This window comes from Crocodylus porosus, unplaced genomic scaffold, assembly GCF_001723895.1.
Source record: "Crocodylus porosus isolate Cpor-Errol unplaced genomic scaffold, CroPor_comp1, whole genome shotgun sequence".
Taxonomy (NCBI): domain Eukaryota; kingdom Metazoa; phylum Chordata; order Crocodylia; family Crocodylidae; genus Crocodylus; species Crocodylus porosus.
Genome location: NW_017728915.1, coordinates 26,565,053 through 26,590,066, shown reverse-complemented (window position 1 = coordinate 26,590,066; position 25,014 = coordinate 26,565,053). Strand labels below are relative to the sequence as shown.

Below are 25,014 nucleotides of genomic sequence, written 5' to 3'. Positions count from 1 at the left end.
GCCCTAATGTCTATGAAATCTATGAAATCTATGAAATTCTCTGCCTACATGCCTTCAAGCCCCGTGGGTGGAGAGGATCACAAGCAAACCTTCAGGCCAGGGGGCACTAGAGACAGCATCGTACCTACACTTCTGGCAGCCCCGGGGAAACTTTAAGTATCGGGCCCCCCTTCACCGGAGATAACGATAATAATAATTTTTAAATTACCATTTTCAGGCCCCCGCTCTGTCCAGGCCCTAGGCAGTTGCCTGGTTCCCAAGCCCGTGTCCGTCCCTGACTAGAGGGCTGTTCTCTGAGCCAGCCCCGCTTTACGGGAGCCCATTAATTGACAGCCTGTCCTCTCCCCTGCCTGCAAGGGGGGCAGGCTCTCAAGGGGCAGCTGATAGGTGCTGAAAACAGCAGCTGGCACAGACAGCCAGGCCGTGATTCCAGTCATTCGATTAGCAGGAAGAGGGGCCACTCTCCCACGTGGGAACCTTCTCAACTCTCCCCCACCCCCCAAGAGAGTAGCCCTTGCTCCTTGCACTCTAGGGTGACCAGGGGCAGCTGCTACAATGGCAAGGCTTTCCGAGCCCAGAGAACCTGGCAGTCGCTGCCCACCCTCCCCTCCCCACCACCAGCACCATCACCACCACCCTGCAAACCATTCAGCTGAATAGGAAGTGTGGAGAGGGCTGGGGGGTGGGGGGGTGCAAGACATAGGCAGCAAGACTCCCCAAGCCCCACTGCAGCACAGCTGCCTGCTGCCTCCCACAGTCCTCCAGGAACCCCCCGATGAGTGCTGGAGGGGGGGACATGTTCTCCTGAAGGGCAACCCTCCTGGGCCTCTAGGAGGACTCCCTCTCCCCAGGAGGAGGATGTTCCCCCTCCCACCAATGAGCTGAGTGGGGTGGGGGTTGTTCTATACAGGGTCCCCACAGGACCCTTTGCCCCGGGGTGGGTTATCAGGGTCTCAGTGCTCTCCCTTGGAGGGAGGGAGGAAGGGAGAGCACAGAACTGAGGCATATTACATGTCCTCCACCCCGAGAAAACTGGGCGGCTATTCTAGTTAGACTGGGAGGAGGGAGATCTTCCTCATAGTAGCCGATCTAACTTTTTACAGAAGAGGAGGGAGATCTTCCTCATAGTAGCTGATCTAACTTTTTACAAAAGAGTCCGTTTTCTTCTGCAAAAAACCAAACCATTGAACAGTAGCATACTTTTTCTCCCAGGAAAAAGGCTTTTCTCCCAACACAACTGTAACACCCGTTCCTAGCTTCAGTCCTCAGGAAGCCTGAAGTTTCAAAAGGCTGCTGGTTTGGTGCATTCTCCAGGTAGAGGGGGGTATCTGAATAATATTGGATTGTACAAGAATACTATGTTTACTTAGTGGAAAAATAAGACCTTTGCTAACATTTCCAGAAATCAGACAATTGAAACTACAAATAGGCAATTTCAGCCCACAGGCTATTTTTCTGAAAAGGTATATAAGGGTCTGCATACATGAATAAAAGCCGGGCTGGGATGTAGCATCTTGCCTCCTCAACCACAACTATACATGGGCCTGATGATTAAGTCTGGAAACTGAGCAACTATATACACTAATTTTCCAAGGAAGTAAAGCTTGGGGAATTACTGTTATGATCCTGAAGTAAGCGTATGTATTCCAATGCAACAACATGCTTATAAAAATGCTGGTGAAACAGACAGATACAGAGATTTATTTTAAAAGTCCATGTACAGAGATCCACGTTTAGATTTGTTCAGAGGCTGCAATCAGTTTTCAGGTAGCCACAAGCATTTCAGAAAGATAGATCATCTAAGAAGGCCACTTCTCAAATCTGTAAACCAGATGTGAAAATGCCAATGCAAAATAAAGTGATGCAATACAGAAAAGCTCCAATTCACCTTATAGATCAATTTAATTTTCCAAGACACATGAGAGGACCATTCTTGTAAGAGACACATGCCATATGTTCTGTACATTGCTTAAAATGTTTGGCAAAAAAGCTTTAAATATTTAAGGGGAAAAAGTGTGTTTGAGTGTAAGATGATTTCCTTGTTGGAATAATGGTATAAGGACATGACAGCTACAAGCCCCTCAAGTCAGAGGTTTCACTGGATCCTTTTTTTATGATTGTAGAGATTTTTAAAAATACCCCATTTAGCATTTACATTGAACTGAATGCTTCAACTATCACTGAACTGCAAGTCCAAGGAAGCCAAGAAGTGCAATTTACTCTTTTAGATGTAATCCCTCCTAAAAGGAAGCTACAGGTAACAAATCTGCCTGGTTTTCCTATTTCTACACTGCCTCTCTGTTTGGCATTAAGATTCACAAGAGAAATCTTGTCTAATGGGATTTGGGAGGCCAGAGTTTGAGATTCTGTTGCTAGTTTTAACCCAGCTCCATAGCCTGAACATAAACAAGTCATTTAAGGTTTCGCTGTTTCTTGTTAACAATTTGTAAGACAGTTTACCCTCTACCAACTGTGACTCATAGGAGGTTGAACTGCCTTACTCGGTGCATGTTTGTAAAGGCCTCCGATATCCCTGGATGAAAGTGGTTCTAAAGTATTACTACAATTACTTTAATTTAGCTAGGTTTACATAAGGCTGCATGCACTATAACTGCCATGTAAATGGAGCGTGCATTGAGCCACATGTCTATAGAAAGAAAAAGGTAATTTCTTCACCTTATGGCCCTATCATGGTTACCTTGCTCTATTATTTATTGTTGCTTATTATATTCACGTGTCTTTACCCTTTGAAGTTCATAGGCATAATATAGATGATAGATAAATGGGAAAACTTTCTTCTACAGATCCTATATGACAACATATACAATTACTGCATAGACTGCAGACAGATCAGCTTCTCCTTGTAGAATAAATCCAGCATAACTTCACTGAATTCATTAGTCTCTTTGGACGTAAATGGGCATCACAAAGCCAAATCCGGTTCAACTTTTCTGAGGAATATTTACTGTTAGATACAACGACAATCATACAACTTTAAATCTGACAAAATGCCAGACCAGTTTTTTAATAGAGCTAGTGAGTAATATTTTGTTGACATGATTTTCTTGGGAAATGCTGATTCTTAAAAACAAACAAGTTTTCACAAAAAACGTAGAAACTTCAGTGAAATTTATCAGGCAGATTTCTCAGCTCTAAAAAAGAATTTCTGGTCAAATCCACAGAGAGGGATCGAGAAAACAAGAATAGCCAATAGTCTGGGCACTCAGGGGGAGACTTGGGTTAAACTCCCTAAGCAAAGCAGGGATTTGAACTTGGGTGATTTCCAGCCTATTGATTATTCGAAAGGGGAGAAGGTGGTGCAAACATGGCTGGAGACCAACATTTCCAGTTCACAGAAAATTACATGTTTCCTTTTAAATCTATGTTTGCGCAGATCAGACTGAAACCAAAACATTTGCACCGTTTCCTATGCACACATTAATAAAAAAAGATTTCTCTCCCTTCCTCGCTCTTCTTTTTTATTAACTTCACCAGAAAAAGAGAACATCGACCAGCCTTCTCATCTGACTCAGTCCTTGGTGCTGGGTCCTTACTCCTTTCCCTGCTCACAGTTTCTCAATGCACTCCAGCCTCCCTACCCAATTCCTGCCTACTGAAGACTCACAGACCTCCAGGCTCTTCAGTGAGATGCAGGGTCTCCAGCAGCTGGGGTAGCATGCCTGATCTTCTCTCTCTCAAGTGCTGTCTCCCCGAACAGCACGTAACAGGCTTCTATCCTGATCCATAGAGGTGTTGCTCCAATAATACCTAATCTCCCGTTCACTAGCTTGCCCACTGCTCCTTCTTCCAAGCTCCTATTCCCTTTAGAAAGGGAATGCAACTTGAGTGGGCCCAGAATACCACTTTTCATCAACATTTTTCAGTTTTGAAAAAAAAAATCTGAAAGCCAAATATTCAATATCCCAAAAAAATGGCTCTCAATTTCTTTTTCTAATAAACCAAAAATAGCCTGTGATAAAAGTGACAAAAACAAATTATCCTTTTTAATTTAAAAGTTCATGTGGGGAAGAAATGCATATTAAAACCTGTTAAGTGATGATCAGGGAATTTTTGTCCCTAATCTCATTTGTGACCATTACTTACAGCCAAATTTCTTACTCGGCATGTTTACCATCATTATTTTTCAGTTAGCCTAAAGATATTCCTGAGTACAGAAACTAAAAATCACAAGGATTCCCTAATTAGGATTACTCTGGGATCCCTCAATGAGAAGAAAGCAACTGTAGAAATTAAACTGAGTAGTCACTCACTTAAACCAATAACTGGACCTGATTTACTTCTCTACATAGGATGCAGATACAGGACAAATCCTCATGGAAAGGGTTGGATATATAACTCAATTTTTTAACCAAACTAACAACACTTTGAATTAGCAGGTGAGGTGTATAGAATTAGCAATGAATGCATACCACAAACATTTTCCACAAAAGTTCACTTGAATGTTTAACAGAATTGGTTTAGTCACATTGGCCTCTCATTCATATTTACTTTTCATTGCCACTTCAGTGCAATGGCCCACCGGGAGGGGCCACGCGCTTCTTGACCTGCTGCTCACAAACAAGGATGAATTGGTGGGGAACGTAGTAGTAGATGGCAACTTGGACAGCAGTGACTATGAGATAATAAAGTCCAGGATCCTGAGGAAAGGCAGGTTGGAAAGCAGCAGAGTAAGGACCCTGGACTTCAGGAAAGCAGACTTTGGCTCGCTCAGGGAATACATGGGCAGGATCCCTTGGGAAGCCAGTCTGATGGGGAGAGGAGTCCAAGAGAGCTCGCTGTACTTTAAGGAAGCCTTACTGAGAGTGCAGGAACAAACCATCCCAATGCATAGGAAGACTAGCAAGTAGGGAAGAGGACTAGCTTGACTTAGCAGGGAACTTGTCAGCAAACTAAATAACAAAAAGGAAGCTTATGAGAAGTGGAAACTTGGACAAATTACTAGGGAAGAATATAAGAGCATTGCTCAGACATGCAGGGATGAAGTCAGGAAGGCCAAAGCGCAGTTGGAGTCGCAACTAGGAAGAAATGTAAAGGGTAACAATATGGGTTTCTGTAAGTGAGTTGGTAGCAAAAGGTTGATCAGGAAATTATGGGTCCCTTACTGAATGAGGAGGCAACCTTGTGACAAAGGATGCAGAAAAGACTGAAGTGCTCAATGCCTTTTTTGCCTCAGTCTTCACCGGCAAGGTCAGCTCCCAGACTACTGCACCTGGCAACACAGTTTGGGGAGGAGGTCAAAAGTGGCAAAAGAACAGGTTAGGGGCTATTTAGAAAAGCTGGACAGGTACAAGTCCATGGGGCTGGACGGGATGCACCTGAAGGTGCTGAGGGAGCTGGCTGATGTGACTGCAGAGCCACTGCCCATCATCTTTGACAACTCATGGAGATCAGAAAAGGTCCTGGATGATTAGAAAAGGGGCAAACACAGTGCTCATATTTAGGAAAGGGAAAAGGAAGATCCAGGGAACTACAGGCCAGTCAGCCTCACCTCATCCCTGGAAAAACCATGGAGAGGATCCGCAAGAAATCCATTTCTAAGCACTTGTAGAAGAAAAAGGTAATTAGGAACAGTCAGCATGGATCACCAAGGGCAAGTCATGCCTGACCAACCTGATTGCTGTGGGAGACCGTATCAAAAGCCTTGCTGAAATCAAGATACACCCCATCCACCAGTCTCCCTGCATACACAGAGCCAGTCATTTCATAGAAGGCATCCTCCCAGGCAAGCTAAGGAAGTATGAGCTAGATAAATGGACTGTAGGGTGGATAGAAGACTGGCTGGAGCATTGGGCTTAGAGAATAAGAATCAATGACTCATTGTCTAGTTGGCAGCCAGTATCAAATGGAGTGCCCCAGGGGTTGGTCCGGGGGGCAGTTTTGTTCAATGTCTTCATCAATGACCTGTAAGATGACATCGAGTATACACCCTTAGCAAGTTTGCAGATGACACCAAGCTGGGGGAAGTAGTAAATATGCTGGAGGGTTGCACTAAGATTCAGAGTGACCTAGACAAACTGGAGGATTGGGACACAAGAATCTCATGAGATTCAACAAGGAGAAATGCAAAGTCCTGTAGTTAGGACGGAACAATCCCAGGCCCCAATACAGGCTGGGGACTGACTGGCTGGCTGGGCAGCAGCTCTTCAGGAAAGGACCTGGGGGTTACAGTGGACAATAAGATGAATATGAGTGACCAGCGTGCCTTTGTTGCCAAGAAATCTAATGGGATACTAGGCTGCACTAGTAGGAACACTGACAGCAGATTGAGCAAAGTAATTATTCTGCTGTATTCTGCACTTGTGAAGCCATATCTGGAGCACTGTGTCCAGTTTTGAGCCCCTGCCCCCACCCCACACACACACACACACACACACACACACACACACACACACACTATAGAAAGGATACGGACAAGTTGGAGAGAGTGCAGCAGAGGACAACGAAAATGGTTCAGGGAGCTAGGGCACATGACCTATGTGGAGAGGCTGAGGGAACTGGGTTTATTTAGGCTGCAGAAGATAATACTGAGAGGATTTGATAGCAGCCTTCAACTATCTGAAGGGGGGTATGGTCTTGATTACCAACAACATGCAGCTAGCTCCCTCCAATACAGATAAGCATTTCCTATTGATCTTTCTGCATGGCTGGGCACTGACTGGCTAAGCAGCAGCTTTGCAGAAAAGGACCTGGGGCTTATAGTGGACAATAAGCTGAATATGAACCAGCAGTGTGCCCTTGCTGTGAAGAAGTCTATGGGAATGTTGAGCTGCATTAGTAGGAGCGTGGCCAGCAGATCGAATGAAGTGATTCTTCAGCACTGGTGAGGCCACATCTGCGGTACTGTGTCCAATTTTGGTTCCCCCACTACAGAAATGATGTGAACAAATTGGAGAGAGTTCAGCAGAGGGCAAGGAAAATGGCTGGGGGCTGGGTGTAGGACTTATGAGGAAAAGCTGATGGAATTTGGATTATTTAGTCTGGAGAAGAGAAGATTGAGAGGGGAATTAATAGCAACATTCAACTACCTGAAGGGTGGATCCAAAAAGGATGAATCTGGACTGTTCTCAGTGGTGACAGATGACAGAACAAGGAGCAACAGCCTCAAGTTGCAGCAAGGGAAGTTTAGGTTGGATATTAGGAAAACTCTCACGAGGAGGGTGGTGAAGCACTGGAACAAGTTACCTAGCGAGGTGGTGGAATCTCCATCCTTGGAGGTTTTTAAGACCCAGTAAGACCCAGGATGATCTAGCTGGGTATGGTCTTGCTTTGAGCACAGGGGGTTGGACTAGATGACCTCCTGAGGTCCCTTCCAACCCTCATTTTCTATGTTTCTGTGATTCTATTATTGTTTTTTAAAAACAGGGCAGTTTAGTCTGTTGGCCTAGGAAGTGTAGTAAGTGTAGACTCAGACCCAAGGATATCATGCAGTGGCTCCACCCGAAAAGCACTCATAGGAAGAAAATGTGACTCAGTCCATTTATTTGTTGTTCTAGTAGGGTGATGCAGGGGACAGAAGTTACTGCAGCACTTGACAAGGTGTAGCTTGCTTCCCCTTCTCAGACCTGGCTGCTACCTTGGGTACAAGGTAGGGATGGATGATCTGTCCCACACTTCACCCACCTGCTAAGTCACTGGGAGTTCCTGCTTCTGGCTGTTCCCACAGGCTGTACAGGACATACTATCCTGTGTTCACACTCAAGAACACTTCTCTTGACTGTCTGTGGAGAACTAAATATTGAAAAGTGAATTGTCACGGCCAAAAAATGCCAGGGATAAGGTGGGGTGGTTCCAAGCAGGGAGTGGGGGGTGACACAGTGCAGTCACACACACATCCCTCTGGCTGTGTTATGATTGCACAGTGATCACGTTGCTCATGGACATACGGAGCTCCTGACAGCTGGAGCGCCAACATGTGTAGGGAGCTCTCTATTTATGGGAGAAGGAGATGAGGCTGCAGTTATAAACCCAGCCACAAGACAGAAAACCAGTTTATTTGGGAACAAAGACTCTCTTAACAAGAAACGGGCGGAAGTAAAATCATTTCAAGACTGGAAACCATGAACAGGGATCTGCTGAGTAAAATTAAATGTTTATGTTGTAACCAAACTAAAGTTCAGTGTACTGTACAGATGGATCTGTGGATGTGCGGAGACCAGTGGATGTGGTACACCTTGATTTTAGCAAGGCTTTTGATACAGTCTCCCCACAGCATTCTCACAGGCAAGCTAAGGAAGTATGGGCTGGATGAATGGACTGTAAATTGGATAGAAAACTGACCGGCTCATTGGTGCTCAGAGGGTAGTAATCAATGGCTCAATGTCTGGTTGGCAGCTGATATCAAGTGGAGTGCCCCAGGGGTCAGTCCTGGGGCTGGTTTTGTTCAGTGCCTTCACCAAGGACCCTCAGCAAGTTTACAGATGACACCAAGCTGGGAGGAGTAGTAGATACACTGGAGGGTAGAGCTAGGATTCAGAGTGACTGCGATAAATTGGAGGATTGGGCCAAAAGGAATCTCATGAGATTCAACAAGGACAAGTGCAAAGTCCTGCACTTAGGACTGAACAATCCCATGCACCGGTACAGGCTGGGGCTGACTGGCTGGGCAGCAGCTCTGCAGAAAAGGACCTGGGCGTTACAGTGGAAAAAGAAGCCAAATATAAGCCAGCAGCATCCCCTTGGTGCCAAGAAGGCTAATGGCATCCTGGGCTCCATTGGTTGGTGTGTTGCCAATAGGTCAAGAGAAGTGATTATTCCCCTCTCTTCAGCATGGGTAAGGTCCCATCTGGAGTTCTGTGTTCACTTTTGGGCCCCCCACTACACAAAGGATGTGGACAAATTAGAGAGTCCAGAGGAGGGCAACCAAAATGGTTTGGGGACTGGGGGACATGACTTATGAGGAAAGACTGAGGGGAACTGAGGTTATTTAATCTTAGAGAATTAAGATTTAACAGCAGCCTTCAAATACCTGAAGGGGGGTTTAAAAGAGGATGGGTTCTCAATGGTGGCAGATGACAGAGTAAGAAGCAATGGTCTCAAATTGCAGCAAGGGAAGTTTAGGTTAGATATCAGGACATTTTTTCCTCACTAGGAGGCTAGTAAAGCACTGGAACAGGTTACCCAGAAAAGTGGTGGACTCTCCATCCTTGGAGATTTGTAAGAACAGGCTTGACAAAGCCTTGGCTTGGATGATCTAGTTGTGGATGGTCCTGCTTTGAGCCGGGGCCTGTGGACCAGATGACTTTCTGAGGTCCATTCCAACCCTCATTTCCTATGATTTTCTCATTGACGATGTTATTGTTGTTGCAGGAAATATTTTCATATTCTATGAAATAGTGCTCTCTGAAATTCCTGTTTTGAAACAATTCAGCTGGACCACCATACAAGGCTTGAGTTTTCATGTAGTTAAACTGAGATAAACCTACTAAATTTGAGTGGAATTAAGCCTGATATAAAAGGGGAGGGGAAGAGCTCAGTAGATTTAACAGCTCACCCATGGAGTTGAGCAAAATTTAAGCTTTGTGGGTTTGAATACACCTAGAATTGATTTACCATTGCTGGAGACATCGCCGTCCTACTTTCCCTGTTAGTCTCACGTTTTATTATGTTTTCTAGGTTCTGAAAGAAGATGAAAGATCTTATTCTCCTTTTTTCCTTGGTCTTGGTGCCAACCTTGGCTTACACAGAAAATCTGAAGACAAAACTAAACTTTTCAAACAGCACCACCCATAAACGACTTAAGAGAGACTGGATATGGAATCAAATGCATATTTTGGAAGAGATGAGTTCACCATTACCACATTATGTTGGGAAGGTAAATAATATGCTTTTGGAAGTCAACCAGCAATTAACAGCTAGGAATTAAGACAATATATAAGAATCATGAACACTTACCTCTTGACCTTTGAGGCAAGATGAAGGGGAAAAGAAACTAAAATAAGGTTTTATAGCAAAGCAATGGAGTTGTATATTGTAAAAGTTTGAATATTATTGTAATAAATGAAGACATAACTTATTAGTACAATATAAGCTAATTTTTCAGATTGCTGAATGAAGGAGTCTGTAAAATAGGAAAGGTTGTTGATAAACTGAAGGAGGGAAGACTATATACATTGTATACATTAATATTACAATAGCCATTCTGATAGCTCAGAAAACTGCCTTTTCAGAGTGTATTGGGGGCAGGGGAAGCAGATCCTCATCCAGTATAAATTACTCAAACTCCCTTAACCCTCAAAGGAGCAACGCCACTTTACACCAGCTAAGCGTTTGGTTTATGTGACTTGGTTCGAAGATTAACTTGTGCCTGTGTTTAATATGTTTTTAAATTCTGTCAGTTGTTCTCCTTCTAGTAGGAAAGTTAGCAAGAGGGAAGTGGTAGTGTGTGGTTCAATAGCAGAGACAAGTCCTAATTACAAGAGAAATCGTTATCTGTATAAATCAATAGAGTAATTATTAGGAAGCTTAGTGCGCATGTCTTCCTTTCTCCTCATTCATCAATGACTCTAGATAATGGTATATTACATCGGGACCAAACACTTGCTTATATTCACTGTTTATAGAGTAATTTTCAAATATCTGGAGTGAATTTGAACAGTTTTGCAAATCTATTTAATAAATCGTTACACTCACATGCTTCTTCCCCCATACTACTTGTATTGAGTAAGAGAATTTAACATTCAAACTGGCAGGCAAGGTTCTTTGAGTAGATGTGATATCTTTTATCAGACCCACTGAGTAGTTGGAAAAAAGTTCTTGGCAAGCTTTTGGGTGCAATCACCCTTCTTCAGGCATAGGGAGTGAGAGAAGCTAAATCTGTGGCAGGACGTCAGTGAGAATGTAAGTAGGTCGAAATTAGAAAGACAAAAGGTAAAGCAAAGAGGTAAAGCAGAAAGGGGAGGGGGAAGAAAGCAGGGGGGGAAGACTAAAGGGAGATGTTACAGTGATAGAATACAAAGTAGAAAAGAGGCTGGTCTCTGAAAAAGGAAATAGTCGGGGACAGGAGAACAAGAAGGAGAGAAGCTCAAAGTGTGAGAGGATGTAGTAAAAATATTAATAGGTAAAAAAGGAAAAAACAAAAAGGTAAAGCAGGGAAGGAGGTGGGGAGAAAGCAGGGGGGAAAGGAAAAAAAAAAGGCCAAAGGGAAACACTACAGTATTAGTAGTAATAATACAAGGTAAAAAAGAGGTTCTGAGTGAGGAAGGAAATAGTAGGAAATCAAGGAGAGAAAAGGCAGAAAAGTAGGGGCGGGGTGAAAAGGTGGGTGAAAAGAAGAATGTAAGTGGTTAGGCCAGGCAGGTACCTGGTGAATCAGATGTCAGGCAGGTTGTAACGTGTCATAAAACCAATGTCTATATCGAGTCCCTGACTTTTGCATCCAGTAGATTTATGAAGAGAAGTTGGTAGGCTCAGTTGGTCTAATAAGATACCACATCTACTCAAAGAACCTTGCCTGCCTATGTCCTTAGACCAACAGCCAAAAACCCTCATTCAAACTGTTAAATCATATTTAGCCTCTACTCTAACTGAAAGTCAGTTATGTTTAGAATATGTATAATCTGCAAGTGGACAGGCTTGTAGGCAATCACAACAGTATTTCAAGGCAACAATTCGTCCCATCAACAAGCAATATTGCATCCTTTCAGAAATCTGTTTTCCAAAATAGTTTTAATCTATTCATTGTGCTTCAACACCAGAGTTGCCCCCTAAAAAAACCAAATAAAATTACCAAACTTGTGCTTCATTTTTAAAAGACAAAGCTGTAAAATGCTGAAAGTGTGTAATTGCAGATTCATGATTTTCCATTTCATTATGGACTCCTAGATACAAATCTGTGCCAATTAAAAATGCTAAGAATAATTAGAATGAATGAGGTTTTATTTGTGCACAACTTTTTATTTTTTTAATTAGGTCAAAAGTCAAGATGTGCAAAGAATACTGGATGCAAAAATGAAACACTTATGTTCTCCTGTAATGCAGTAAATTATTTGTGCACGTATGCAGCATAAACAGCTAATGGAGCTACCTAAGGTATAGGTATAATCAGTATAATTTATCATCAGTATAAATACCAGGCAGAAGGCAGAGCAGGATGGTGCCATAGGTTTATTAATAGACTGATGGCCTGATCCAACAGGACTTGGACTGGGCCCAAAATGCCATTCTACCAATTCTTAAAAGAAAAAAAGTTCTTCCTATATCTGGCTGCATGGGTTTCATTTATAGGCCCTTATTCAAAGTCATAGATCAGATCCCAGCAGGGAACTCTTGTTCTCAAGGCAGATTAGATAATTTGCAGAGAATCTGGGAAGAATTAAAGTCTAACTCCTTTATAGCTACAGACTGCCCAATTTATAATTTTAGACTAGTACACTTATTAGTACTTGGTCTCCTTATTTGTGTGTCTGTGCAAAATTTGCAACTTCTAATTAAACAATAATGCTGACTGCAAGTCTCTTTAATAAGAAAAAAAAAATCACTCACCATGACATCTAAAAAGAGTTAGAAGTCAGACCTGTCAGCCACACTCAAGACTGACTGCAAACAGGTTTCTAGTCTCTGGGTTGCTTTTTTCCCCCTCCATCAAGCCATCAAATTATAACCATAAAGATCTGGCAGCTAAATCCAACATGCTTTCTATATATTGTAAATATATAAATCAACTTTTAAAATACACATAGGGCGGAAATTACAAGAAGGCTCTGTATTGACCTAACTCTCTAACTGTTGGAATAAAGGGCAGGCCTACCATTGATTTCAAAGACTGCAGGCTTTTGCCAGCACTTGGTGTTTTTTAAAATATTACCCTTATTCTACAGCCTACTTTGCCACCACCACCCCCCTTTTTTTTTTTAAACAATGTGCGTGCACATCAGATTATACAGAAATCCATAGTGCTGCAGTTGGGAACTTTGTGTTTCCAAGGTTTTTTCAAATTGAATGAAAGAAATGAATTGTTAACAAAAACAACAACAATAATAATAATCATGAGTGTTGACCTGCTTGCAAACTCATTTACCCCAGGCCATTGCTCATAAAATTCTACGATTAGCTGCACATCGCTCAGGAAAAGTTCTTCCAATCTTGTCCTTCCATTTGAACTAGTTTGACACTTTTCAGATAAATGCAGTTGTACGTTTTCTTCCCATGTACGACAATCAGCATCTGTCAGCCTGTCTTGGTAAAGTGAAGCAGACCATTCTGGATCGGTGCTGTTTACTGCCAGAGAGCAAGAGAGAAAGAGGCCAGGGGGTACTCTAAGCTTACAGAGGGTATCTCTGTTTCATTTCAGATCAATTCAGCAGGAGATTGAGGAGAACACTTCTTTTCCTGGAGCTGTCCTAAATAAGAGAATAATTCACTTTGTAGTATGCTCTGTGGTCTTTCAGCAGTGGAGTGCTTCTGATTACTTTTGCAATGTCTGTGTTCAATGGATTGCATTTGCAGGATTCAACATTCGATAAGCTTTTTTGAAAAGGCCACAGCAACAGGATGGCAGAACTGAGTGGCAGCTACAGGAATATGCTGATACACTTTGATTTTACCTTTTGTGACCTTGGACGCTTTCCTTGTAGGTTCAATCCCACACTTTTAACCAAGGCAATTTTGCAAGTCCCTACACTTTCACACTGATTAAGTAAATAAAAGATTGAGCAAGAAGGCACAGACCAGACTCTGATTTTTTTTTTTTTTTTTTTTTTAATAAGTAGGAGTTTTTGCCTATTTTTCTAAGCTATTCCTGATCAGCCCTACAAATCATGAAGCCATATAGGTGACTTGAAATGTAGAAGAGAGTATGGGAAATGTATGGGAAGAGAGTTTTCATGACATCACAGAAACCAAGGATATGTAGCAAAGACTGTTCAACAGCAAATTATAAACAGCCAGAAGAGTCAGATTCTGTCAAAAGCAACTGCAACCTGTGAGAGCATCAAAAGCATAGGACTAAAAATTCTTTGCAAATTATTATGACCTCGATATGATCTCATTCTTGGTAAATATCAACTGTACTAAGAACACTAACATAATAGATAAGTCAGTGTATGGTAGATGTCATTAAATGGCATCTCTTATCGAGCACCTTGCCAAAAAGAATAGGAATGGAAAAAAATCATAGTTACCTCCAAATTAATTACAATGCATCATTCCATTTGAGATTGCATTCAATTGTTTTTAAAAGTTGATTGGCTCCGTTTCCTTTTCTTTCTTTAATTTGTTACTCTTTTTCTTACATTATTAACTCTCCAAGTTGGAGACTAAATCTTATGGGGGGTTTCAACATGCCTAGCATAGTGTGGTCTCAGTTATAAGCCAAATAACACGTTATATTATTTACTATGGTGCCAGGCAACATACCATGCTGAGGGGCTCTGCACTCAAGGGAAAGCCCAACCCCCTAAGTATTACTATTGACCTCAGTCAGTACAGAATTTCACCCAATGATTTAAAACCTCTGAGATAATTGGCACTAGCCAGACAAAATCAGTGCAGTTGTAAGTCTGATTTAAGGTGTTCTTTGATGAAAGTATCCAAGTCCTCAACTATTCATCGAATATGCTTATTTATTCAGCTGAACTGTCATATACTTATTTTGTTCAACCCTTGGATGAGGCTTACAACTATTCTGTTAAAGGAAAGAAACTTAAACACAGAGGACGCGTCCCCACAAATGGTAATGTGCGTTTCCCCAGGGACAAACACCAACAGCACAGTATGTGCCACTGCTCTTTGTCTTTGTGCGTTCATTTTTATTGACAAATCCCCACCCAAAAATTTAAGGGCATCTTCCAGTTCCAACATTTAGGCCTGGAAATTCAAATCATCTTCAACGGATGAATGAGCTCTGTACTTGGGTTAATTTACCAACAGGATGGCCAGTAGGATGGAATAGTGAAAAGGTTGTATCAAATGACCTCAGATATCCACCATGAGAAACTTCACTTTGTGCATATAATAATTTGACAAGGTTCATAGGAAAACTAGGCTTGAATTATCTGATTTAGACTCGTGACTGTTGCTTGGCAGTTTTACAAATGAAAATGTTCATAGATGTGCTAAAGTAATGACTTTCACTAGTTTCTGAATTATTGCATAGTTCTGTCTGTCCAATTATGAACATATCTGTGCAGATATCATTCTTGTTTTAGATCTGAAAGCTCACTTTTCTGTGAATTATGCCTTCTAGATCATATCCAGTGTAAGGAATAAGAATGCTAAGTACGTTCTTGAGGGGGAATATGCCAACACCATTTTTAAAGTTGATGAAGTGACTGGAGATGTATATGCATTCGAGAGGCTGGACCGTGAAAAAAAATCAGAGTATGAGCTGACAGCTCTCATTATTGACAAAATAACTAACCAACGGATGGAGGCACCATCCAGATTTATTATCAAAGTCCATGATATTAATGACAATGTCCCCATATTTGTACAAAAAGTGTTTAATGGATCTGTGCCAGAAATGTCATCAATAGGTAGGTGTTTTAACTACTCACTTACGCTTATGTTTCTGTGTAGAGAGGGTTTTAAAAAATAAATAAATAAATGTATCATTTGATGTTTTTTTTCTAGGAACTTCAGTCACCAAAGTGACAGCAGTGGATGCTGATGACCCAACAGTTACAGGTCATGCCACAGTCATATACCAAGTCATTGAAGGAGAAAACTATTTCACAGTTGATGAATCTGGTAGGTATGATACACATTTCAACTTTTACCTTCTACTTTAAGGAATGTCACAACTTTAAGCCTTAATCTTTCTGGACAAGCTGAAGAATAAGTTAGAAGTTTAGTTATCAGCAAGAATTTATATGTTCAGAGTTGTTTTGTACTGGCAACACTGACAAATGTCACTCTCTCTATTATTTGGAGATCTGAAGGTAAGGTAATAAACCACAAGCGTTTGTGTGATGAATGCTGAGAAGGGAGATAGCAAAGCAGCACCTTGGTTAGGGAGCATGGGGCAGAGAGCAGAAAGCAGAGCAAAAGATCATGTAAGGGAAAGGGATCAAAGCAGAATTTGGGGAGACTGCAGTCATGCATACCGACATTACAGCAACAAAGGTAGTATATCTATATGTACTAAAGGTAGCACAGTAACAACTGAGAACAACCTGCAAGGGTTTTTTTTAGTTGCTCTGACTCCACCAGTTATATGTATTTAGTTGGTATATATACATATTTAATATCTAGGGAGATAAAATACTGTATCAAATATCCAGAATATTTCCTCCTGCAGAGATTAGATTTATAACCACAGCATATATAGTCCAAATGCTAACAACATCAATGACATCTAATAAAAAAAAATTGCAATAAAGTTTAAGTAACAAGTCCTGTTAGAATGTCTAGTCATCTTTCACATGGCTTTTTTAGGTGTGATTTCTACAGCCACTGCTAATTTAGACAGAGAAGCTCAATCTACCTATAAAATAGTTGTGAAAGCAAAAGACTCTTTAGGGAATACTGGTAGAGAAGCAAGCACTGCAACAGTCTTTATTACTTTGTTGGATATCAATGACAACTTCCCAACGTTTAAAAAAGGTAAGGATTATGCACATATTTCATTGCAGAATTAATACTCAAAACAAAGCAAATGGTTTTATCAGAGTTCATACAATCAAAATTATTACTGCCTAAAAAACTATTTAGAATATTGTAAATTCAACACATTTTTACTATTCCACTCCAACCCTGGCCCCTTGCTTTGGGCACAGCTTTGAGGTGCATCTAGGACAGAATGCACCAATTCAATACTATCTCCTTCATTCTGCACTGCATTTTGACATTTTGAGGGGCCATGATTTTTTAATTGAAAACAAAAAAAAACCTTTTGTCTGTAAGGATAAGTAGCCTTTGGATTCCCTGTCAAAAAATGTTGATCTTAATTTTTATCCATAATATAAATCATTAACGAAAACTCACTATTGCTTTTTTTTTTTTTTTTTTTTAAACAGAATCATTTCATTTTAGAGTACCTGAAAACACCCCAATAAAAGGTGAAGTTGGCAGGTTGGAAGTGGTAGATATTGATGAGCCACAAAACAGAAACACCACATACAATTTAGTCCGTGGGTACTACCGGGATACCTTTAAGATTATAACCATTCCATCCACAAATGAAGGAATAATTAAGCCACAAAAGGTATGGTTCCCCATGACAAAAAAGGATTGCTATGCATAGCATTAACAGTTGACATCTAGGCTGCTGTTAGAATTCGCATTCAAAAGAGTGCTAACGCGACAGTCCAATGTTTCTATTAGTTCGTAAGTTAACAAGTGAGTCGATTCATCATCATCACGTTAGAAAATTTTATCCTCAACAGGGTGTAACCGAGACTTATTTTGTCAGATATCAGTTTCCCATCAGCTTACTATATCGGGTATGTGGGTGCTTCAGTGAACGACTGTTTTTAATGCTTTGATCTTTTGGCTGAAGTGATGTTTTTGGGGACGGGGTTTGGTGTCAAAGTACAAAAGTAAAATCATCACGTTCTGCAATACCTCTGTTCTAAAATACGGCCAACCCCCAGGGTCAGTTTGCTTTCCTTGTTCTCGCTGGCTAGAAATAGACATCACCAATGAAGTGGATCAGCTGTGCCACAGTGTATCACAGCACAGCTCATCTGCTTCACCAAGCAAAATGCAGGTTGCCTACTGGGTCAACGAGCAACGCATTTCCACTTAACAGAGATGCATCCGCAGGGAACATCTGTACGCAGGGAAAGCCGACTCCAATCCGGTCCCCGGGCTGAGACCTCCCAATCAAATGACTAGTGGTCCAAGGGGCATGGACATCCATTTGCTTGGCCATACAAATTCTTATGGTGGCACAAAGACAATGTCTGTTTTCCATTATGTGTTTAACACTTGGCCTACTCTCAGCCACACTACCCTTTCCCACGCTTCCCCGTTTTTTTCAGGGATACCACCAACAATTGCTATTAGGGAGTCTGAACTCTCCCAAAGATCCTTTATCACAGGTGGCTCCTCTATTTCACTTATAATGGAGAGACTCTCTACATTCGCTACAGCATCGTCAGCCTTAGGCCCTAAAAAACCTGCCTCCCACCAAAAAAAATCACAAGACTGGCTTACACCTAATAAGTCTTTTTGTTTACTTACTGGTTTGTGAACTGTATGGGTATGCTGCTTTCATGTCTTCAAGCCTCTCTCCAGAGCCATGAGGGCCAGAAATGTTCAGGTTCTTGCCCAGGAACTTCTGAGAGGACCAGCATTAAGGGCCCTCTGTTAAAACTGCAAATTAAGGGGGGGATTTGATGCAAATTGATGAGGTAAGGTGAGTATTTGAACATCTGGGGTTCTGTTTGTAGGGACTGTGTATGTCTAGTACCTGTTTGCTCCAAATAGGCCTAGAGTAGTTGATTGGACTGTGAACTAAGCAGGTTTTGTTTTGGAATGGCAGTTAAGACTAATCAGCTTTATAAAAGGAAACCTCCAGGAAAAAGCAAGCATCAAACAATGACCTTGCCTATGGAGGGTGGGGGGAGTCAGGGTGAGACCCAGAAGTAATGAACAGGTCTTCAAAGGGGGTGAGGAAGCAAAGATAGAGGCTGGCAGGATTGGTTGCCCTGATCTGCACAGGATGTGCCATAGGTGTATTCCCCTCTGAAGGCAGAGATGACACTGACAAGTGGCCACTTGGTGCCAACAATACATGAGGACTGAGGGACTCATACTAATTTTATTGGTCCAAAGAAGCTGGAGCTGGACTGTTCTCAGTGGTGGCAGATTAATGAACAAGGAGCAATGGGCTCAAGCAGCAGCAAGGGAAGTTTTAGTTAGACAATAGAAAAAACTCTCTCACTAGAAGGGTAGCAAAGCACTGGAACAGGTTACTCAGAGAGGTGGTGGAATCTCCATCCCTGCAGGTTTTTAAGATGCAGTTAAACAAAGCCTTGGCTGGGATGATCTAGTTGGAGATGGTCCTGCTTTGAGCAGGGGGTTGGACTAGATGACCCTCTGAGGTCCCTTCCAACCCTAATCTCCTATGATTCTGTGATATTTTAACATTTCCATTGCCCTAAGCAGACTTTAAAAAAAATGTAAAAGCCATTTAGGTTCACAGCTTGTATGTTGAAATAAAATGTTGACCCTTCACAAAACAAAAAAAAGAACCACAGCCAAATTTTTCTTTCCGGATCAAACTGTTTTCTCATGGATATGCTGACGTTTCTGGCATTGAATGGCACACAACTCTTCTGCCAAGAAATGTACATCAGCCCTTAAGTTCAGCTGCTTTTACAACATGTAGAATGAATGCTGAACTCTACCTTGCCCACAGTGGGCAAGCCAAACTGAGAAGCCTTTTGGTTAGTTAGAAATGTTAGTATTTCCAGTATGGTTCTTCAGGGTAATGCTAATGCTACATGTGCTCAGACATTACCAAAGCATGGATATCTATATTTATCTTTTGTTCTAGCCATTAAACTACGAAGAAATAAAGGAGTACAAGTTTAATGTTGAAGCAACCGATCCAACAGTTATTCCTCGTTATTACAAGCCTGGTGGAAACAAAAGCATTGCAACGATTACTATTGAAGTTCTTGATGTTGATGAACCTCCTGTCTTCACTCAGCCGTTATATATTTTCAAAGTAGAAGAAAATAACCCTCAAAAAAACAACCCAATCGGCACAGTTTCTGCAAGGGATCCCGATGCAGCTAATCGGGCAATTAGGTAACACCACGGTGGACGTGACACTAGGTTTAGTAAACTATGTTGTTGAACTATTGACCGTTTTAAGAGACCCAGAGATATAACCGAAGTTTCAAAAGTGCATATGCAAAAATATCTAATTCACGTTTAAACACCACAACTCTGAATAAAGCTACAACAAACTGCACACAAGCAGTCCGATTACCAACACATAAATACCACATAAAGTGACTGATAGCACACGCACATTAGTGAAACTGCACATTTCTGAGTATTTCTTTCATTATAAGTCCATAGACTGTATTTGTAAGGTTTTATGGTAATAACCACCTTTGTGAAAACAAAATAGACTATTGGCAAAGTAGTAACCAAAATGTATTAAAGCAAATGCGGGAACCTTTATAACTGATACAAAATGTGTTACACTACTATATTAGAGCCAGCATAATTTGAGGGGGAAGCTCTATATGCAGGGCAGGATTTTAATAAAATGAAACCTGCATCTGTAAAGATTTTTAGTGAATGGTTTTTGAAACTATAAATAATCCCAGTGGGCACAGATAAAGAGACAAAATGGAGGTAAAGTATCAGAACTGCATAGTAAATTCAATTTATCATATAACAATGTACTAACCCTCTCCTATGAAGAACTAAATATTACACAATGTAATACCATTATGATTTTGACAAAGATTTATATTTTTTAACTAAATGCAGATATATTCCTCGGATATCAAGCCCTCCTGGAAACTACATCAAGATATCAGATAAGGGAGTGGTTTTTCTCAACCAGGCTCTGGACAGAGAAACAAGTGCTTGGTATAACATAACCATAAGAGCCGTGGAGCTCGTTGACAAGAGTAAGCGCTGCCTAAGAAACCTGGTTCCTAGGTGGGGGAGGGAAAAGTGTCACACACAGTATTTGCAGCAAGTTAGTACATCCCCCCCCTTTGAATAAAGTAATTGTTCCTGCAAATACCATCAGATGTTTCTGAACTACAAACTTCCACATCAAACCATATCTACAATGAGAGCCAAGAACATTTCAGTCAGCACCGGTCCATTGCTACTATGAAAAAAATCACACCCCTTCTTAACCAGGATAAGCATGAGAAAGACAAGTACAGCACCAGTGGATCAGTCTTGAGGCCAGTAAGCGGGACTGAATCCCATGAGTGCCATACAACAAGCAGTTCAAAAAAGCAGCTATTCCTTCAGCATGTTAAGGCAGAAGGACCTATGTAAAGGCAGATCTGCCTTATCAGAGCCATTCAAATCTGCTAATGCTGGACGGCACAAAACTCCTTTTCTTCCTTCTCTTAAAACCTACTATGCTCCTGCTAAACCCAATGTACTTTTGCATAGCTTTACTGTAGCCTAGCCTTGTCCCAACCTCTACTTCAGTGCTCAAAGTAGCAGTAAAACTAAAAATTCTCAGGTTTGATTCCACACCCATAATGACAATGAGCATGTTCGTATTCATGTTAGCGAGCCCAAGTTCCCCTCCACCACGCCACTTATGTCCCCATTTGAGGACTGTATGTATAGAGAAGCCACATTAACTACTTCACAGGCCAAACCCCTCCATTGTTCCCATGGTAAGAGCCAAGTTGGGAAAAAGGAGTGTCTACACAGGGTCCAGCACAAAGGATCAGGAGGCCATAAGCAACTTCCCAACTCTCTCTCTTTTGGAGGGATGGGCCTAAGCATGGGAAAGACAAACACACTACAAGTGGATCATGTTCACATCTAACTACTCAGACTAGGGAAGAAAAATAAATAAACCCCAGCCCCATATTCTGTGGTGTCCTTGTATATTATGCTGATGTACCACAGAAGGACCCAGGCACCAACAAGGCTCTTGGGTGCAGACTCTAGATGTTAAAATGATTTTGCTTATTTATAAATTTCACGTTTATTTTATTCAGATATTCTGTCAGACAAAGAATCGCAGGCGCTCATTCATATCCAGGTTACTGACGTGAATGACAATGCTCCAGAACTGACTTATCCAGAGGAGCCCAGAGTATGCGAAAATGCTGAACCAGGACAGGTAATGCCTGAGAGGTCTTTTTGCTAATACTTTACTATAGGCCTTCAGTCACAGAAGAAAAAAATATTCTCAGTTTGGGAATCAAGGCTTCAGATCTCCATTTGCCTTTAGTGACAGCTCCATGGCCTGTTATAAACTAGTCGGGGGGATCAGCAGGCATTGGGGGAGTCACTGTTCCCCCGAGCACCACCAGGAGTAACTGGCAGAGGGCAGGTTTAGGCTAGATATCAGGAGGCGCTACTTCACGGTCAGGGCGGCTAGGATCTGGAACCAGCTTCCAAGAGAAGTGGTGCTGGCTCCTACCCTGGGGGTGTTTAAGAGGAGGTTGGATGAACACCTTGCTGGGGTCGTTTGACCCCAGTACTCTTTCCTGCCGTGGCAGGGGGTCGGACTAGATGATCTGCTCAGGTCCCTTCCGACTCTAGAAACCATGAAACTATGACTGCACATATGCCCAAACTGTCAACAACAAACTCTGCTACAGTTTTTCTGGATGCTACAACACAGATTTCCATCACTTACCCCATTCCCACATACATACAGATTGCATAACCACTCCCTATCTAACACAAGGTCAGTGGTATGAACGTGCATTAGCTGTTATATCATCATTCATTTAACCCCTGTAAGGTAGCAGTTAGCACCAACAGCTTATTTCCATCATCTGCCCAGTATTGCCTTATGCAGAAACCATGCTATGTAAAAACAGTCAGCAGAAAACATACCTGAGTATATTCTTTACTGCACCAAGTTACAATTTTCAGCAGTACCAAAAGGTTGGCATTTGTATTCTTGAGCTATTTAGCAACAATTACCTGCTGTTTCCTTGATTTTTGTTCATTTGTAGTGTTAGTATCAAATTAGGCCAAAAGGGAAGATGTGAGCAGAGCACCCAAGGTAGAATTTGACCCTTAATTTGATTTTAATGCACATTTGGCAGGCAATTTATAGTTGCTGTCATACATATTCATCTACTGTATTGCATTCGATATATTGTGCATTGGATACTTGGGGAATTTCAAAAGTAAGCATGTGATTTAGGAGCATAAGTTTCAACAAGGAGCCTTTCAACAAGATTCCAACTCCTGAATCCATTAAGCCCCTAAAATAGTTAAATGATTACAGTATTAACTTATTCTTTTATGGCTACTTTGCAGTTATCCATAACATAGCCATGAAGGAAAGAGCAAGAACCTGCCTCTGTTAGACTGAGGCTATTTGGATCTTACCGCCCAATGCTGCGGAGAACACAAAAGCCATGATGCAGATTTGTATGCTGGGAGAAGGCAGTAAAAGGATATTATACACCAGTATCATTGTTCTTTGCTCCACACCAGGCAGTGAGCCCAATTGGTTATAAGAGGGAAGGAAGCTTCCTCTTTCTATACAGCTGTGTGCTAGGCATATTAGTCCCCCTTTTGCAGTGCAGAGAGGAGCCCCCAGAGGCAGTTCTGCCCTGATATTTACTGCAAATGCTGCATGAAGTCCAACTTTAAGCTACAATATTATACTGTGAGTGTTTTTGTCTAGTGCATGGCTAAAAATTATGATGGGCTTTTAAATCTTTATAGGTAGTCACCAGGATTTCAGCTACTGACAAGGATGAAATGTTGCCTGGAGTTTTCTTTAAATATTCCTTGGACACAGAAGACAGCAACTTCACATTGTCTGATAATCATGGTACTGTATCCCTTCAGTGAATTTCCTCAGATAGGAAGAGAGAGGATTTAGGAAGTATGGGATGAAAGCCACAAGGACTGTGATGGGTCCTCATGGGTGACTGAGATTCATAACAGGTTATTAAGGCTCAACCTACTGAAAAAGTGGTGTTCGTGGTCACTCAAATGTTTGTGCACTCCGTAAAGGCATGCTTAGCCTCAGGGGAAGACGCATCAGACGACTGATAATCTATAAAGAAAATGAGGCCGTTAGAGTACCACTTAATTAAATGCCATTATCTTTTTTCCAGATAATACAGCAAATGTCACTGTCAAATATGGACAGTTTAATCGCGAACTCGCTAAAACCCACTTCCTGACTGTTATGATATCAGACAACGGCAAGCCTGCACTTACCAGCACAAATACACTTGCCATCAGCATCTGCAAGTGTAATGAAAGAGGAGAGGTCACTTTTTGTGAAGCAAGTGCTAAGATGGTTGGAGTTAGTATTCAGGCACTGGTGGCAATTTTTGTCTGCATCCTCACAATCATTGGTAAATATTTGATACTTCAAATATATTTTGCTTTTGAGGCATGGTTTTTAACTGGGGTCTTCTGGAGCTTTCTATTCATCAAGTGACCGGGAAGACAGGAACACATTAAAAGGAGTTTGCTGAATAAATTCTTTCAGCAAACCCTTACTTTTTGCTTGGCGTATCACAAGAGTTTCAAAGGAGCAATGGTAATTTTGCCACAGTAGTATTTGCTCAGCATTATTAGGCAGCTGTATGACAGGAGCTGATTTCTTCCAGAGAGGTAACAGGTTTCTTGTCTCAAAATTACAAAATGGTACAGGCACAAGATGAAACACTACAATAAAAACAGTATCAATTTTACGATAATGTATTACATTACAGCAACCGTAGGTTATGGTAATCTATGAAAGGATTTTGTTGATGGAGGAAGCAGAGAAACTGCCTTTGCAAAATTGGCACCTAGAAATCCAGCTAGAGAAGCATAGGAGGTCATTATGGTTAAAAAAAAATTAAAAATAGCACTTAATATGGGATTACTGGCACAATGGATGGGTTGATGGAACTTGGACTGTACAGAAGGGTGAAAGCTGTTTGATGTCCTATGTAAAATGATTGGGTTATCTAAGCCCAGTGTCTGGTGGCCAGGTGTTCGACTCACTAAGCCAAACACAAGACAGAAAAGTAGGCTCAACCACTATCAAAGGATATATCCTCCATGTCAGATACAATAGAAGGTCCTGTGAGAAGAGCTTGCATTGCTGGGACCTATTTTCTCTTAATGAATATAGGATCAGTCTCCAGATGCTATTAAAATAAAATTCTAAGGAGACACAGATATGAACACTACAGCTGACCACTACTGACCAGGGCTAGGGACAGACATTACACATAAACCAGTTTAAGTTATCCGAAACTGGTGTAAACCTGTAACCGAACAGACATTCAGTGCACATAAACTAGTTTTAAAATGTCTGAAACTGGTTTGAGATAAACCTGGTTGAATGTAGTATCAGACTTAACTACTTTAGCTCAACCCAGTTTATGCAATGTCTGTTCCAGAAGGAGGAGG

The 25,014-nt window shown here is 41.5% G+C and overlaps 1 protein-coding gene and 1 long non-coding RNA gene across 2 annotated transcripts in view; one reads left to right on the top strand and one right to left on the bottom strand.

The window, feature by feature from the left end:
* The window catches only part of CDH5 (cadherin 5), a 52,600-nt gene that overhangs the window by 23,809 nt on the left and 3,777 nt on the right, over positions 1 to 25,014 (top strand). The window contains exons 2-11 of the mRNA XM_019535900.1: positions 9,634 to 9,832; positions 15,203 to 15,491; positions 15,589 to 15,705; positions 16,393 to 16,560; positions 16,974 to 17,161; positions 19,460 to 19,716; positions 20,413 to 20,555; positions 21,624 to 21,748; positions 23,320 to 23,428; positions 23,718 to 23,963. Of these exons, the coding sequence (XP_019391445.1) occupies positions 9,647 to 9,832; positions 15,203 to 15,491; positions 15,589 to 15,705; positions 16,393 to 16,560; positions 16,974 to 17,161; positions 19,460 to 19,716; positions 20,413 to 20,555; positions 21,624 to 21,748; positions 23,320 to 23,428; positions 23,718 to 23,963 (1,828 nt within the window). The 5' untranslated portion in view covers positions 9,634 to 9,646. The remainder of the gene's footprint in view (positions 1 to 9,633; positions 9,833 to 15,202; positions 15,492 to 15,588; positions 15,706 to 16,392; positions 16,561 to 16,973; positions 17,162 to 19,459; positions 19,717 to 20,412; positions 20,556 to 21,623; positions 21,749 to 23,319; positions 23,429 to 23,717; positions 23,964 to 25,014) is intronic.
* Positions 5,317 to 25,014, bottom strand: part of LOC109310631 — a 24,877-nt gene continuing 5,179 nt past the window's right edge. The window contains exons 2-3 of the long non-coding RNA XR_002101275.1: positions 21,374 to 21,380; positions 5,317 to 5,451 (exon numbers count right to left, since the gene is read on the bottom strand). This is a non-coding gene — a long non-coding RNA (uncharacterized LOC109310631). The remainder of the gene's footprint in view (positions 5,452 to 21,373; positions 21,381 to 25,014) is intronic.